General features: G+C 40.3%; 1 protein-coding gene across 4 annotated transcripts in view; it reads left to right on the plus strand.

Moving 5' to 3' along the window:
• Window positions 1–17,257, plus strand: part of sqa (spaghetti-squash activator) — a 39,080-nt gene that overhangs the window by 16,370 nt on the left and 5,453 nt on the right. For all 4 annotated transcript variants that reach the window (XM_065226900.1, XM_065226902.1, XM_065226903.1 and 1 more), the window contains exons 3-8: window positions 5,055–5,145; window positions 11,855–12,058; window positions 12,119–12,460; window positions 12,525–12,677; window positions 12,749–12,887; window positions 12,979–13,153. In XM_065226900.1, coding sequence (XP_065082972.1) covers window positions 5,055–5,145; window positions 11,855–12,058; window positions 12,119–12,460; window positions 12,525–12,677; window positions 12,749–12,887; window positions 12,979–13,153 — 1,104 coding nt within the window. The remainder of the gene's footprint in view (window positions 1–5,054; window positions 5,146–11,854; window positions 12,059–12,118; window positions 12,461–12,524; window positions 12,678–12,748; window positions 12,888–12,978; window positions 13,154–17,257) is intronic.

Genomic DNA, 17,257 nt, shown 5'->3' on the forward strand with positions numbered 1-17,257 from the left:
ACGGAAAACCGTTCCAATTTCACGGTAGCTGGGCAGGCAGTGGAGAAAGTCGAAAGCTTCCAATATCTTGGCAGCCAGATAGTGTCGGACGGTGGCACCAAGAGCGACATGGGTGCACGGTTAAGAAGGCGAGGGCTGCTTTTGACAGTGTGCGAAATGTATGGAGAGCAAATCAGATCAGTCGACGTCAGAATAGAGTGCTGAGGATGGTTCTTGATCGTCCTTTCGGTACTAGAATAACAAATTTACATGAAGAGGCAGGCATTGCCAAAATAGATTCCAAAATTAACGAAATTAAGACTAAATTTGCACAAAAATGTAATTTGTATATAGTAGGTTAGGTGTACATAGTAGTTGTAGGTTAGTTGTAGTTGTAAATAGTAGTTATAAGTATCCTTTTTTCCAATTAAAATCAAACCAATCCCACCAAGGTGGTCATACTTTAAAATAGGTCTGATAGGACTAGAAACTGTAAATAATAATTAAAATCTCACTATACTGAAGTTGAAAAGACGCATCTGTGTCACTTGAAAAATTGATACATGTAAACCACACAAACACAAGAAATAAAGATCATTTAAAGTCAAGATCAGTCGACGCACCAAAATCCGAATTTTTTATAAGAACGTGAAGTCTGTTCTGCTATACGCCAGTGAAACATGGTGTGTATCAGCGGAGAACACTCAGAAGCTGCAGGTGTTTATCAACCGATGCCTGCGGTACATAATTTGTGCCTGGTGGCCCCACAATTGGATTTCTAAAATTCCGAGCTTCATCGTTTGTGCCATCAGAAGCCGATAGAGACAGAAATTCGTGAACGGAAGTGGAAACGAAATCTGCAAGCAAGCACTGGACTGGAATCCAGCAGGACATCGCAGCAGAGGCAGACCCAGAGGCTCGTGGCGGCGGAGCCTAAACAGTGAAATTAAGAACGTTGACCGAAATTTGACTTGGGCACAGGTCAAGGCCAAAGCTAGTTATCGCCCAGGATGGAAAATTTTCACAAAGGCCCTTTGCACCCCTGGAGGTGCGCAGGATCGTTAAGTAAGTAAGTGTTCAAAAATAGATTTTTTTTCTTTGTGATTTGAGCATTGGTAATCCAAAAATAATGATTAACTTATTAATTCTGTTCTGTGGTGATACAAATTTTTCGAAGTTTAGCATATTTCTATGATTGATATTCAAGCGCAGCATCATAGACAGGGCTGGTAGGTTCTTACTTATTACGTTACACATGATGCCACCAAATAGCAATCTGCAATTTTCCGGATTATCCCGGTGTTTTGTAGATGTCCCTGGTTGTGCGATATACATTTAAATGCATAAGCCAATGAAGCCAGCAGCTTCAATATGGGTTAAATAGATCATTACTACAAGAGCAGCATTTTTCGTAGATCTTGAATTTGTTTCTGAGTTCGAATTCTTACAAAAAATACGTTAACCTTGAACATTTTCCAGAACTTTTTTAGAACCATTCCCCTTCTTTGAACTTGCCTCTGAAATAAGCTTAACGTAAATAATATTGAATTTTTCATATTGGATTGCAGAATAATTCACCAAATTGGAAACAGATTATGTCTCTTCAAATTTTTAATAATTCTTTCAAGAATTTTCCGAAGGTTCCTTCCATACATCCATTTTATCTTTACTTGAATTCTCCTTAGAATCCTTAATAGGAATTTCCTATGCAATTAACATCAGAAATGTCTTAAATCTCTGCTCAGAATAATTTTGGACTTTCCCCCTGAATATTTCTTCTCCTCCGTGTTCCCATGGATCTCCTCAGAATTCTCAAAACAAAAATCCGTCTCAGAATACCCTTGGAACTCTTCTTAGAATTTCTTTCAAAATCCTTAAAATTCTCTTGAAATCAGCCTCAGAAATCGCCCAGAATTCCGTTAAAACTATCCGCAGGATTTGGAGACCTTTGGAGTTCATAGGATTTCATTGGAATTCTCAACAGAGCTATCTTTAAAAAAATTTCAGAAATTTTAAATACTTAATTTGGACCAGGACCCCTCATCCAATAGGCGTAGAATTCTTATCAGAACTCTCGTTAAAATGCACCTGAAGCTCTTCTTTAAATTATATTGGATTTCTCACAAAAAATGCTTTGGAAATGAATTTTGCGTCTTTAAAAATTTAATATCAAAAGTGACACCCGTATGTGTTAGTCCCAGGACCGATTTTTTCACCTCCGGTTTAGCCTTAAACCGGCTATGAATATATGGGTAAACCTGGTTTAAGAATTAAACGGAAGTGAAGAAACCGACCCTTACACACATTTTGTTTCCGTGTTCGGTAAATTTTACCGAAATCAGAACAGCTGAACGTTCGGTAAAACTTTGACCTTCATTTTAAAGGCAATTGAATTTGAAAATAGTTTCAAAATATGTTCAACCTTGTTTAAATGATCAAATCTTGTCATTTTAGTGGAGATTTAGTTTCAAAGATGCTGAAAAGCAATTGAATTGAATTGCATAAATTTTACCGAACAGTTCAGCTGTTCGGATTTCGGTAAAAATTACCGAAGTCGGCGATAATTTCTAAGTGTGTAGAGCACCTAAATTTACATGAGACTTTTGTAGTGTGTACTTTGGTATTCTTCTCTCATGCCTAGAATTCCTATGAAATTATCTTCAAATTTCCTTTGGAATTTTGATTAAAATATCGTGGTCATTCTTTAAAGACTTCTGAAAATCTTGCACAGGTCAATATCCTTGAAATATTTTCAAGGTTCAGAGTTAATTTCGGGAACAGGAACTATATTTTCCCAGTTTTTCCCTGGTGTTTTAAAATTCTTTGATTTTTTTCAGTTCACTGGACCCCGTTAGTTTGAATAGATCGAATCGAAATTAAACGGCACTCGTTTGAAATTTGTTTAACTGATACCCCTACAGAGGAGCCCAATGGCGTTATGCAACAGTGTAGGGGTACCAGTTAAACAAATTCTATTGTTTGTGAAAGTGACTATATTTTAGGAAAATAGTGACTTTTGGTAACGCTTACTTCAAAAGAGTTATCTAGCCACTAAAACGTGACCTGCTACCAACCCTGTCATAGACCAACATTTGAAGACTATAGAGAGAATTAATTTTTACTCTGGTTGAATTTATCCTAGCCCTGCCACACTTTCCCCTACAATGGAACAACTCGTATGGCAATGTTCATTGTGTGTCATTTATTCCTTGTACCACTTGTTGATACTAATCAATGGCTTCAAGATTATTAGAGCGATGATATGCTCTAATAATCCTGAAACCGGTGATTAGCATCAACAATTTGTATAATTCGTAGGGGGAGGAGGGGCGCAGTGAGCATCCGCAAGCCAAACTGCGGGCTCTGGATCTCCAGCTGCATGAAACAAATCAACTGGTAGTAGGTTTAATATCTTTATGATATTGATCCTACCACCGACCAACGGCTGGAAGTCCAAGCTGGTGCACGGGATGCTCACTATGCCCCACCTGTTCACTATTCTCCTCTTACCCCTACGTAACAGAATTCTCCACGTTTCCAAGGTTTCTCAGGTGGATCTTCTAACCTCTTGGTCCTCTCCTGATTAGGTTTACATCTGGAGTTTCATGTTCATGCATTCACCAATACTTCTTCGGATTTCAAGCTTATTGCTTATCGCATATTAGCTTATTACGTCGGTGGTGTAGTGGTAAGCGTGATTACCTCTCACCCCAGCAGGCCTGGGTTCAATCCCAGTCGGCGCCGCCGGGATGTTCTGAGGCATAACATCTCTGATCACGCCTTCCTTCGGATGGGAAGTAAAGCCGTTGGTCCCCGGTTCATGAGTTGATGGGACGATAGGTAGGGTCCAGGTGTGGGAGCTGCCTTCCTGGCACGTCGGTAGCATTGGTGGTCAGCACGGAAAACAAGATCGACGGAAAAAACAAACCAAAGGAAAAAAAAAAAAATATTAGCTTATTGCATGCTTTCAACTTAGGGTTCTAATTGAAAGCTTTCGAAGCTTGTACCATTTCTGCATTCGTATAATTGTGTGGCAAGTACAGTCATACTCTATATGCCCAGCGGAGTCGAGAAGTTTTCCAACCCGAAAAAATCCTAGACCGGACTGGGAATCCAACACAACATGGTCTTGCTTTGTAGCTGCGCCTTTACCGACTGAGCTAAGGAAGGCATTCACCAACAGACAACATCGAAAATCGACAAATTTTACACCATAGCATCGAATCCATCACCCCCAGCATGTGGAGCTCAGTACTGTCCTCATGGCCGTGCATGCCCCGCTTTACGATGTCACTTGTGAAATAAGATGATTGGATTAACAAGGTTCCCTGTAATTACACAATTCTACAGTCACTTAATGAGCACATATTTCATGTTCAACGCCCTAAAACGAAATTGACAACGTCCAATAAAACTGTCGGACAGCAACGAAGCTAAGCTCGAACTCGATCGACCGCTACCACACCGGATTGCAGTCCACACAATCTAGTTGTTTATTATTGCTGCATCCTCGTGGGATAAAGATAGCATCGACCGGTCGCTGAGCTAAGCCGTCACAGGGCAGATGTCCGTCTACGACGACGTGTGAAGTAAATCGAACTTTTTTTTTTTTGGCAACCACCAAATGTTTTCGGACTGTGCACAGACCGGGGTCGAAAGACGGGAAGTGCATTCTTATTTATGTTGCTGTTCCTTTCGCTCTTCTTCCTCTTTTCGTACATTTGACGGTCAAGAGAATTCACTGCCCTTCCGCCTTTCCGTTTGGTTCGCTGAGTGACCGCGATCGTGGTTGGCAGTAAAGGTGCCATGCCATAGGGGTGGGTGGTTGTCTTGGGGGGCACCGTTTCGGAAGATTTAATTTGTTTAATTAAAACGTCTCGTCGTGTTGTTTTGGTTCGACTTCGAGATTTGTGTAGTTGCGCGAAATTTTTCACCGCGGCCGTTTTGGATCATTTGCTCTCTGACGATCGTTTGGCCTAATGTAACCCATATGGTACTGTGCAGGGACGCAATGATGAAACTATGAGTATGATAATGAAAATTAACTGCTGTCTCTGTTTTCCGCTTTTTCACAGATGTGCCACCGCCATTTCCTTATCGTGAGGTTCAGATTGAGCGCGGCGTCGATGCCAAACAGCTGTACGAGCTGAGTACCGAAATTGGAAGGTAAGCTTCATCCGTTCACGTGGCTAATGAGTTCACCACCGGGTATGGATGGTGGTGGTGGTCATTAGGACTGATCCCGTTTTCTTACAGCAACTTAAAGCTACAGCAAAAAGCAAGTACGGAAACAGACCTATTGTCTCGCACGGTCCTTACAATGTGGCAAATTGTCACTAAATATGCCAGGGCTGGGAACAGGACACTAATGCAGTGACAACGATGGCATTATTCGCGATTTGCTTTCACCTGGTGGATCCCAACTCACGTGTTTGTTGTGCATTTCCCGCGCGCCGGCCGGCGATCCGATGGGGAGGGCGCGTAGAAGCTTGATTTATTGCATTACCGGCACAGAAACAGCTGTTATTGCTACGTTACTTTCGCTGTCGCTAATTATAAAATCGATGAAAAATGGTAACCCAGCAACACTTGGAATGAATGGGACGCAGGTGATCAACCCTAAAAACCGTCGGAAACTGGTGGATATTAAGTTATGGAAATTACCAATTACCAGAACTTATCAGATTTGAAACAAATTGCTGATTTTCCTACGAGATTGTGCAATGTTGTCCCATTCAAATTGAAAATTTAGAATCTCGATGACCGTTGATGTCTGTAGAGGAATACCTGTACATAGAAAGATAATTAAAGAGAGCATAATGTCCAGTTAATCGCATTATCTCAATCACTTTTCTAAAGCATGTTATAAAATTGTCGAATAGGTGAAATGGCTCTAATGTTGGCCTATGGATCTAAGATTGGGTCCATCGCTAAAAATCTAGAAGAGCGCGTCATTGCGACGGTACTAATGGATATTATATTATTGAAAATTTAGTCGATTGCTGCATTTATGTATGGGCCCAAATTAGGGGCATTTAGGCCGACATTACATCCATTTCCCCTATCGAACAGATAAATTAGAATGTTGAAAACCGCACTGGTTTATTTTTCAATTTTAGCTTCATAACAGATAGATCGAAGTATGTAGGTCACACTGAAAAAATTAAGTGTTTTTTTTTGGTGCTGCGTTTGTTCCACGGATTAAATGGCAGAACACTGGTAATAGTTTTTAGTTCGTGATAAGAATTTGTGAACTTTATTGAATCTGGTGCATTGAGAGTAGAAAAATGTTACAAACAATAAGTTTTTATGAAAAAGCTTCAAATCCACAATTCTCGAGTAACATTTGAAATGGGCCTATCAAGACCAACAATTGAAATGGCCCTAACTCCATTTTATAAACAAACATTGTAAGGCCATTTTCTCGCGAACCAAAGGCCGCCAACGCAAACCAACATACTGAACAGGTAGGGGAAATTCTCCTCTACCCGATTGTGTGTTAGGTTTTCGAATGTAGGTTTCGGTTTGCGAGAAAATGGCCTTACAAGGTTTGTTTACAAAATGGAGTTGAGGCCTTTTCAATTATTGGTCTTGCTATGTCGAAAACGTAAACAAATCGGGTTTTGATACCATTATTTAGCACTGTTTGATAGCTACTAATCGTGTAGGAAAGTTCCTCATAATTGAGAAAAATCATTAAAAATAACTCGATTATCGAAACGGCCGATCAACGAAATTTTTCAATTCATTAATAGGCCCGCACGCTAAAACGGCCAACCTTTCATTTATTAAATTTCATTGATAGGCCTAGTGCCGTAGAAGGGCCGATGATTGAAAATTTTCAAACCAAAGTTAGGTCCTACTGCTTGAGGCAGGGCCGATGATTTGTTTTGAATTTATTTGACGTTGCGAAAAGGTTTAGCAAAGGGCGTACCATTCCTGATGACAAGCACAACGGCTTAACAAAAAGGGCCTATCAATTGAAAGATTCACAAAAAGGCTTATTAATTTATGAAATTAAAATGTTATCGATTTTCATATATTTTTGAAAGGTTTTCACATATTTTGGATGTTGTATACTGAGATACAGTTACTATTGTTATTGTGAACAATATAAATGCCTAAAATACTTCAATTTTCTTAAATATGAGTTGAATAGTGGCGGAAAAATTTTAAATTCATTTTCTGGTTTGTTTACGTTTTGGACATAGGCCTATTTCAAATGTTACTCTAGAATTAGTGCTTATAATAAGGACGCACCAAGATCAACGACGTTTTTTTTTTTATTCTGGAAGTCCCAAAGTTTTCCAGGTTTTTCCACGACCCAACGTAAAATTTCTAGATGTTTAAACACACCTTTTTTTTAAAGCGTTAACAAATATGTTAGTTTTGGGAAAACAACAACTTGAGTGCCACAAACGTTTTTAAGGCATGGCAATTAGTTTTAAAAGAACAGCTTTACAATAAAAACTAACAAGTTTATTTCTTTATAACCAGATCAATGATCTGAGAACTCACATTGTCTTAAGACCCCAAATGACAAAAATATTCGCTGAATCTTGAAAACTTTTCTTAATCCAGGATCATTAAAACTTTTCTAAGCACGACAAATAAAAAAAAATAAAGTCTTATAACTTTTTTTTTTAATTCTGCATCTTGGTTTATTTTAGTGTCCAGAATTTTGAATATAAATCTATGTTTGAATTATCTTGATACCATTTGAACTCTGCACAGGATATCTGAAGAATTTTCCCAAGAATTTCCATAAAACATTCTCAGAATTTTTACAGAGTTCATTAGAACTCTCTCTAAGCTAACAATTCACCCTGCACTTCTCTTCAAATTCGTAATAACTTTTGCAGTATTACTTATTTTTTTTAAAGCTTTATTAGAGAGGTTTTTAGCCGTTGGCTAGTTCATCTGTATAAAATGGGAGGCCCCAGAGGGGGGTTCTGCCAGCAAATTTTGTTACGGAGTTGGCTTACAATTCACATGTACTCAAATAGAAGCAATTAAAACAGATTCCAGTAAAAAGACTAACAATACAGGCAACGAGAAAAAAAAAAAACAATCTGGTACATCAAAGTTAGGTAGGGTTTTGAAAGAGATCGGAGCTCCACCGTAGGAGGGGTAATCCCCCGTCCGGTAGAGATGTACCGTCAGCTAAAAGAAAGTTAAAAGGACCTAAATGTTGTTGTATAACCCAGCGTCCTTGAGGAAATAAATAACTGTCGCTAAAGTGGAAGGTTCGTCGCCCAGTATGTCCCTAATGCTGTTGGGAAGTGCGTACTGCTCCCATAGTTGTTGGTATTGCGGACACAGGCATAGGATGTGTTCCACCGATGCTGTGGTTCCGCAAACGTAGCACATTCTGTGGAACTGCGTCCCACCAAAACTATGTGAGATCCTTGTATGGCCTGTCCTAAGACGAGAAACCATCTTCTGGTCCCGTAGTTTCGACATATCCGTCCACTTGCTCGTCGTTCCTTTGATTCTTCGGATGAATAGGGATTGGGATTGGCACCACTCTGCTTCCCAGGCTTCCCACATTTTGCTGACTATCCATCGCTTTATGTCCTGTAGTGGCACTTCGTCGGTGTAACGGGAGCCAGCTGGTCCAGACCCTGCCAGGCTGTCGGCTTCGCTGTTTCCTGGGATACCGCAGTGCCCAGGGATCCAGGAAAACACCGTGTTCGGAGGTGTGGCCTCCACAATACCCTGTATCCAGGGGTGAGTCATGGTCTCCGATGTAAGGGCTTGTATCACACTGTACGAATCGGATAGCACCAGTATGGGTCGGTCCGAGGGTGTTGTCACGGCAACAAAGATGGCCGCAGCTTCGGCGGAGAAAACCGAGCATTGTGTGCTGCTCATCGGTGCTGAAATTCCGACTACTCCTATTTCGACCCCGGCTCGGGAAAGCGATCCGTCTGTGTATATGTGGGCATGGGTTGGGTAGTCCGAGCCTAGCAGTTCGGCTATTATTCTCTTGAGCGCTGCAGAGTTATCTCCAGCCTTGAACCTGCTTTTTATCCGACTCTCGATTTTTGGTGGAGGTCTGCGCCAATTTTGTCTTCGTACCAGTGGACCTTGGCCACTGGGGGAGCTCCGCATTGGCAGTCATGCGGAGGAGTCTGTTCCCCTCATCGAGGAGAAAGATCCTGTCATTTCCGGAGGTCATTGCGGTAAAGGCAGCGGCTTTCGTTGCAATTGCTGCGGTTATACGATGGCGGAAGGGCAGAATACCCGTTTCGATGCATGCGGCATCGGCGGGCGTTGACGGAAGAAGACCGGAGACAATCCGAACGTAGGTGTTAAAAGTTGGTGCTAGTATCTGCACGAGCTTTTCGGTGGCGATGCACGTCATCTCAAGACCGTACAGTAGGCGACTATCGATGACGGCTCTTGCAACCCGGAAACGAGTGTCGCGATTGTTAGACCGGTGGGGGCGGGAGATAGTGCGGATCAAGTTGATCCTACTGCGGCAGTCGTTCTTGATCGCCTTAAAGTGCTGCTCGAAGTTGAGGGACCGGTCAACAAGTACCCCCAGAATACGGACCGTCTTCTTCAGTGGTATGGGCTGGCTTTGAACTTTAATAGGTGGCCCGGTGCCACGGTGCCGGGATGGACACACGTGGTACCTGACGCTTTTGGTGGCCGAAAGCTGGAAACCTACCGCGCTGGCCCATCTGGCTACAGCGGAGACTGCTGCCTGGGCCTTGATCCTGTTACGTGCTGCTGTTGGGCCGGTAGTTATGATAAGTACATCGTCTGCATACACGAAAATGTAAACATTTTTCGGCAGTCCTCCGAAAACTCCGTTCATGGCCACAAGGAAGAGGGTAACGGCGATAACTGAACCTTGTGGGACGCCCGTCTCTTCTCTGAAAAGCTGGGACCTCGTGTTGCCAACTGCGACTCTGAAAGAGCGATCGGTTAGGAAATTTTTGATGAAGTGGACCATGGGTCCTCACAGTTCCAAGTTGACAAGCTGCTCTAAGACGAGGGGCGTCCACGTCCTGTTGAAGGCCTTCGATATATCCATCGAGACGATCTCGGTGTGGAGACCGCTATCGTTGGCACTCTTGAGGACCTCCCTAATGTTGCTAGGCCGGAGGCGAACCAGCCCAAGGCTGAAAACCTCCTTAATAAAGAAAACCTAACCTAACCTAATGTTGCAAAATAAGTTGACGTTCCGTACCCTTGACGGAAGGCGTGCTGTCGATGGTCTAGCAGGTTTTCGGCTTCAAGGAAATGCTTTAGCCTCCTGTTAACCATTCGCTCCAGAAACGGAATATTGGCCGGAACTGGCTAGCTTTACGGGTTGTTTCATTGGCTATTACTTATATTTCCCCAAAGAATTCCTTGAAATGGAATACACAGAAACTCTCTTGAAACTGTCGACTGTTATGACTCAATTTTATGTCAAAATTGATAGTTGAAGATGCTGATTTCAAATAACAGACTTAAGTGGTAATTTTTATACGATAGATCAGTGCTAACATTTGAAAACGGCACAAAAGCCATTTGTAAACAAATGGTTTGTGGGCCCTTTACTCACTACTTGAAGTACACCCACGCGACACAACAGCAACATCGGGTAGGGGAAATTTTCCCCTTCCTGACGATGCTGTTGGTTTGCGTGGGCGTTCTTCGGGTAGCGAGTAAAGGGCCCACAAACCATTTGTTTACAAATGGCTTTTGCGCCGTTTTCAAATGTTAGCACTGAGATGAGGAGATGAAAGTATAGAGTTGATAGTTCCGTTAGAGTACGGCAGTGTGAAAATTGTATATAGAGAGTAAAAAGCAAGCATTTCCAAACCTACGACTGGATGCCTTCACGCAGAAGTAATACAAAACATATAGTCAAAGTCAAAATTGATGTTCATATATGTCAGTCCCTTAGCACCTAAATTTGCATGATTCTTTCTAAGTGTGTAGTTTCAATATATAGACACCAGAATTCATCAGAATTTTTCTCGGAAATAAAATTACCTTGAAATTTTCATCGCAATCCCTATCATATTGTCCTCATAATTTCTATGGAATACTAATAAGAATTCCATTGTAATGTTCATCAGATTTTGAATTCTCCTTTTTGCCTTGGTACTCACAACGAATTTCCCATAGAATAAACTTGCAATCCTTCTCACAAGTCCCAAGAATTCTCTTCAAAATAAGTTTGGAATTCAAGTCAAAACTCCTTTGGAATCCTCCTAATTTCTTTGAAGTTCTCCTGAAATTGATCTTTACTTTAATTGTAATCATCCTTTGAATACCTTTAGTATTCTTCTAAAAGTCCCACGGAATTATACGTATAATTCCTTATCTATGCTCCCAAAAATTTCTTGAAAGGAGGAGAACCTCCTAATTATCGTGAAATTATCATCAGAATTCATTACGAAATTTCCTTTAATTAATATTCAGTATTCCCTCGGAATTCTACTCAGAACTACATTGGAATTATACGGTTAGGATTCACCTGGTATGTGAAGTTCCTCAGAACTACATTTAAAGTAATCCTTAGTTTACTCTTAAAGTTCCATGAAAATTCTCATAAAATTGGGCAAGAACCTTGATCTTGATTTTTTTCAAATAATCGTTTTCTGAGCACTTTCATCTCGATTTTTTAAATCAAGATTTAAAGCAAAATATTTTCTTTTAAGCTAATTGACAGCACGCTCCCATACAAAGTCCCACCGGAACGGTGCTAAGATGGTGATTTTTTCTAATGTTATCGAGAAATCGTTAAAAACGTACCGTATAAATTGCGAGTGAGTTCCGCGTTCGTCTCGCGTTTTTTTTTTTGAAAATACGTTAATTTATACAAATAATAAATAAATAAACGTTCACCCCCTTCCCATTTCTTCCACAGAGGCAAATTCGGAGTCGTACATATCTGCAAGGAAAAATCCACCGGCACTCGGCTGGCGGCCAAATTCATTCAGATCGTCAAAAAAGGTGATCGACGGAACATTGACCGCGAAGTTCACATGATGAATGTCCTGCGTCATCCAAAAATTGCTCAGCTGTACGGAGCCTACGAATTCGACCGCACCTTCTGCATGGTTATGGAATTGTAAGTTCGTTTGGTTAGTTTATTGGTGTAATTATTGAAAGTAAATCTTATTTCTTACAGAGTTGAGGGAGGCGAGCTGTTCGATCGCGTACTGGACGATAAGTTCATCCTAACGGAGAAGGCTTGTTCCATCTTCATGCGACAGATTTGCGACGCCATTCAGTACATCCATAGCAACAACATTGTGCACTTGGATCTGAAGCCGGAAAATATCCTCTGTCTCACGGAGAGTGGGAACCGGATAAAGATTATCGATTTTGGTCTGGCTCGTGAGTACGATCCAGACAATAAGTTGCAAGTGCTGTTCGGTACGCCGGAATTCGTAGCACCGGAAGTGGTAAACTTTGAGGCGATCTCCTTCGCGACCGACATGTGGAGTGTGGGCGTTATCGCTTATGTGCTGTGAGTTGAATTTGCATATAATAGGTGAAAAAAAAGTTATGCATAATTTCTTTTCTTCCAACAGGGTGTCCGGCCTTTCTCCCTTCGCTGGCGAAGATGATATTCAAACCATGGCAAACATCACGATAGGCCGATATGATTTCCTGGATGAAGCATTTGACACCGTTTCTGAAGAAGCGATAGATTTCATCAACCGCTGTTTGGTCAAAGACCAGAAGTAGGCGTCGTTTTTATTATCGCACACTGACATGCTTGATCAAAATTTTATAACCCATTCGAATATTTCAGGGAACGACTCACCGCAGAGCAAGCGCTGAAGCACAAATGGATCAAACGAAAACCGCAATACTATCCGACAAATCGACGACCTTCAATCACCACCTTCAAGCCAGTGCTGTTAGAAACCAACAATAACAACAACAACACGGTTTGTTCATATCAATCTTCATTCTTCAAGCGCTCTATTTCCATGGAGACGCAGCATGGTTGACTTTGATTCATCTTGGTTTCGTTTGCAGTCCGACGCCGAAATCGACAAAGAGAACCTCAAGGAACTGGTCTCCAAGTGGAACGAGAACCCGAACAATCGCTACGCCTTCGAACAGGCAACGGAGAATGTCATCTCGCCCAGTGGAGAAACGGTTCAAATCAGACGCCCAGATGCTGGCAGCCGGAGGGGCAGCTTAGCTAGAGGTAAGTCCGAGGGGCTGTGGTTCAATGTGAACCACACCCTTCAACACCTAAAACACACACACAAAGAAAAAAAACAACCCCTTTCCCAATTGGTAAATGCTTAGTAATATTAGTTGTGAGCGATGCTTAGCAAATACTAAATTACGCAGTCAGCCAAATAAAACAAACACTGAAGACAGAAGACAGAGAGAAGAAAGAACGAACGAACGAACCTATATTGACCCTTTTTCGTTTTCTTGTTCCTGCTATATGTTTTCTTGTATATTTCCTCCCACAGATCGAGACATACCTCGAGATATACATTTGCCCGTTTTGGTTGAAAACTAAGTGCCACGCTTTTATAAATAAGCAAAATGTGAGCTTTTGTGTACAGGTTATGATGGCTTGAGTCTAAAATTCAATATGTTACTAACAACATTGTATTGGAGGCGAACCAGCCCAAGGCTGAAAGCCTCCTTAATAAAGCTAAATAATAATAATAACAACATTGAACCGACGATCGTAAGATAACTACACATCTCATTTTGTGATTGCTAATTATGTTTTCAATAAAAACAAATCATGCATTACCACAGCAGGTCAATTACTGGGTGCAGTGAATTTATGCTCCGAACAGGAGAGGGGAAGATCGTATCGTATATATTAGCTATGGCAGATATCACGTAATATAGGCTGTCTTGCATGGAGCACTTATACGTTAAATTTTTACCGGAAATCGTAGATATTTCTTTTCACATCAAGCTAGCCTTTATCACGCGAAATGAGCTATAGTCTGAACATACTATTAATAAGCAGTTCTACAACTTTTCAAGTACAGTTCAATGATTGGAGTTTTCCTTTGTATTCCTTAGAATTCACTTAGAATTCTCTTCGCAATTCGTTTGAAACTGTGCGCATAATTTGAATTCCTTGGAATTATTCTCGGTATTCCCTTGGAGCTCTCCTTAGTGTTTCCTTGCAATCCTTTCCCTATCGGGATCATACGGTCATATATGCTCACTAGAGAGAGCCAAACGAACTGTCAAAGCCAGAGCCAATCGAACAGCGCCTATCTTGATTGCATTGGCAGTGTTGCTAGAAATCACCTAGACATAGGTTGCCAAGGCAGTTTGTTTTGAATCCGCTCCTCTCTTATACTGGACCATCTCTAATGCCCACCTACTATGATTAGTTACATGGGAAAGGGCTCTAATGTTGGCCTATGGATCTAAAGATTGGGCCCATCGATAAAAATCTCCTGTTTTTCAATGGACAATACAAATGTATATTTTTAGTTTGCTAGTGAAAAATTGGCAAAAAATGCTTTTTTTCGGGCCCAATATTATAGACACTTAGACCGACATTTGGGAAATTAACCCTATATCATAGCATAATAGCTACAATATTTTCTTCAGCAAAGTTGTACTTCCTGATGTAGGATAGCTGAGAAATAGCGGTGGGTGGGAAGTAACACCCATCGCATAAATAGAGGTATTACTGTAGTTATACAGGAAAATATGATAGTTTACAACCAGATTGATGAACTACACAGTTCGAAAAAGTAGTGTAAATTTCTGTCACTATGATGCACATAAATGGAGCGGCACATATCATACAAATTCACATTACAGATCGTGTAAATTTATGAGTCATTTAATGAAATATTGTGTGCAACCATCCATCTTTGTAAGCAATATTTCTTGCAAGTTGCTAGTTTACGTGAAAAGGAAGTTTACATGCTTCAATTTTAGCATGCATGGATATTTAGATCTCCATTAAAATTCATAATTTTTTGGTGTGTAGATCTCATAAACCTTATGAAGATTGGATGGTTGATTTTGTTTAAGATATTTTGCTAAAAACTTGCGATATCTACGAGGATAATACAAATGGAGGATAAGTATTTCAACATAAAGAATGCATGCAAGAAATCATCCTCGTTGTTAAAGAAACCTCTGAAATCCAGGATGTTCAGTTGATAATCGCTACTTAAATCACTGAGAGTATCTTCCGAGTCTTCGTATTATGATTCCACCATTTCAGTGAACAATCTGGTCGTGGCTGTTTTAAACTCGCTTCAGTTATTAGCCACCTCTTGCCAGTAATCCACCAATCGACCGCTTCCTTCTACATTGTGCCTTGCGCTGGTCTTCCAATTTTCTTCTTCTCCGGGATCCCATACTAAAGAGCTTTTCTGATGATCTGTTGATGGTTCTGTTTTTTATGAAAATAAAATGATGTTCTATCCCTCTATCATGACTAATTGTTGATGCAGCATGCAGATAGTTAATATCGCTTCCTTCTTCAAAACTTAATCGTCTTGATCTAAAGAAAAGAAAATCGCCACTCGATCAAACCAAATTCAAAGGTGATGTCGCATTCCAGAAGTTTTATTAAGAAAAACAATTATTTAATTTTGGCTAGTAGTTAAATTCCAACACTAGTGTGCATCTTTCAAATTGTAAAGATACAGACAGGCCCTGGGTGTAAACAGATTGTATGCTATTTTTACCACAAAAACGTCAAACACAACAGGAAATGTTTTTGCAACTGAATTATTAACGAAAGAAAAAGTTGATGAAGAGAATCAATCAATGCAGATAGGAACTTTTGAAATGTTCATGTAGTTAGTGTCTTTAGCAAAGTTCATTGTATTAATATTTAATACAACTTTTCCGAAGACACCATCTCTCGACTTTAGTCAAAATTGAATTTTGAGTCTCACTTGTAGGCGTATTACCCAAGTAACCAACAAACTAATCGTTATTTTTGCAATATAATACTGACATATGGCTGATATAAAGTTTTAAAGCTTTATAACAACCTTATATGGCAAATAGGGCGAGTAGAGGACTATTAACGGGCTTGGTGGTTACTTGAGGAATCAAGCAGTAAAGGTTTTGGCAGGTTTTTTGCCGTTTAGATCAATGTGCAGAGAGGTGATTATGACCATTATTGAAAGAAGAGTGGTCCTAGATATTTTGATCAGTATAAATGTAAGAACAGGCGAGCAGAAATCAGTATAAATGTGAGTGACGTCTAATTTAAATCTCCCAGCACTTTTGCAGGGATTTAAATAACGGTCCCCCATAGGGCGATAAATTCAGGTTTTCAAAACTTTTTTCAGCTGTCGTTTCTCTTGATATTATTCGAGTGACACTCCCCTCAGAAAACCCTACGACTTTCCCGTACAATTTCGTTGGAACTATTCTCAGCATTTGAATAGTTTGAATAGTTCCATGGAATGCTCCTATAATCCCAATTATCATCAACTTCTCTCCATACACTCAAAGCAGTACATTTTGGGAAAAAATGCACACGCCAAATCTTGCGATTTTATTTTGGTAGCACAAAAATCGAGCTGATGGCCATTGAGTCCCCTTTGTTTTCGGCCTTCAAATTAAAAAAAAATGCTCAATTTTTACCAAACCAGGGAAAACTATGCCAAACAACTTTGTCGAAGATCGCGAATTTGTATGGCACCAAACTTGACCCACCCTACTGATCATACATCTTAAAATCAGTCTGGAATACACAATTTATATATTTAATATCTACTCACCATAACTGATAAGCGCAATGCTGCATTTCCATTTGGATCCTTCTCTGGAACTTTCTTTGCAAAATTTCCCAAGGGTGGTCCTTTATTTTTTTACATTGGGATATTCTTTGTAATAAATAGCATTCCTATCATCGATTTCTCGTAAACGACCATTCAATCACGCGAAGAGGAATATCTGTGAATTGCAAAATAATCGGTCAAACCCGAGCTCTCAAAAAGTAATTACATACATACATGTTCTAAGGCCTTGATGTCCTCTACTGTCCGAAATCGTCTCCATTCTACTCGATCCATGGCCACACGTCGGCAACCTTGTAGTCTGCAAATAGAAGTTAAAACAAATGATTAATGGTTTGAGGAAGCTATTCCTTTGGACTGCCTCGATCGCCAAATCATTGGGGCACGATTTGTTTACACTATAATCGGTTAGGAATGTCAGGATAGTAACACCAAAAACTGAAAATGATATTAAAAAAAGTTTATGTTGTATGCATAAATGGTGTTTACTGTATGAGAGACTATAGGTACATAAAACTTTGTATTAAATAATAATATGTAACGAA

The sequence above is a fragment of the Ochlerotatus camptorhynchus genome, unplaced genomic scaffold (genome assembly GCF_037179485.1).
Source record: "Ochlerotatus camptorhynchus isolate MF236.1 unplaced genomic scaffold, CSIRO-AGI_Acam_v1.1 ptg000265l, whole genome shotgun sequence".
Classification (NCBI taxonomy): Eukaryota; Metazoa; Arthropoda; class Insecta; order Diptera; family Culicidae; genus Ochlerotatus; species Ochlerotatus camptorhynchus.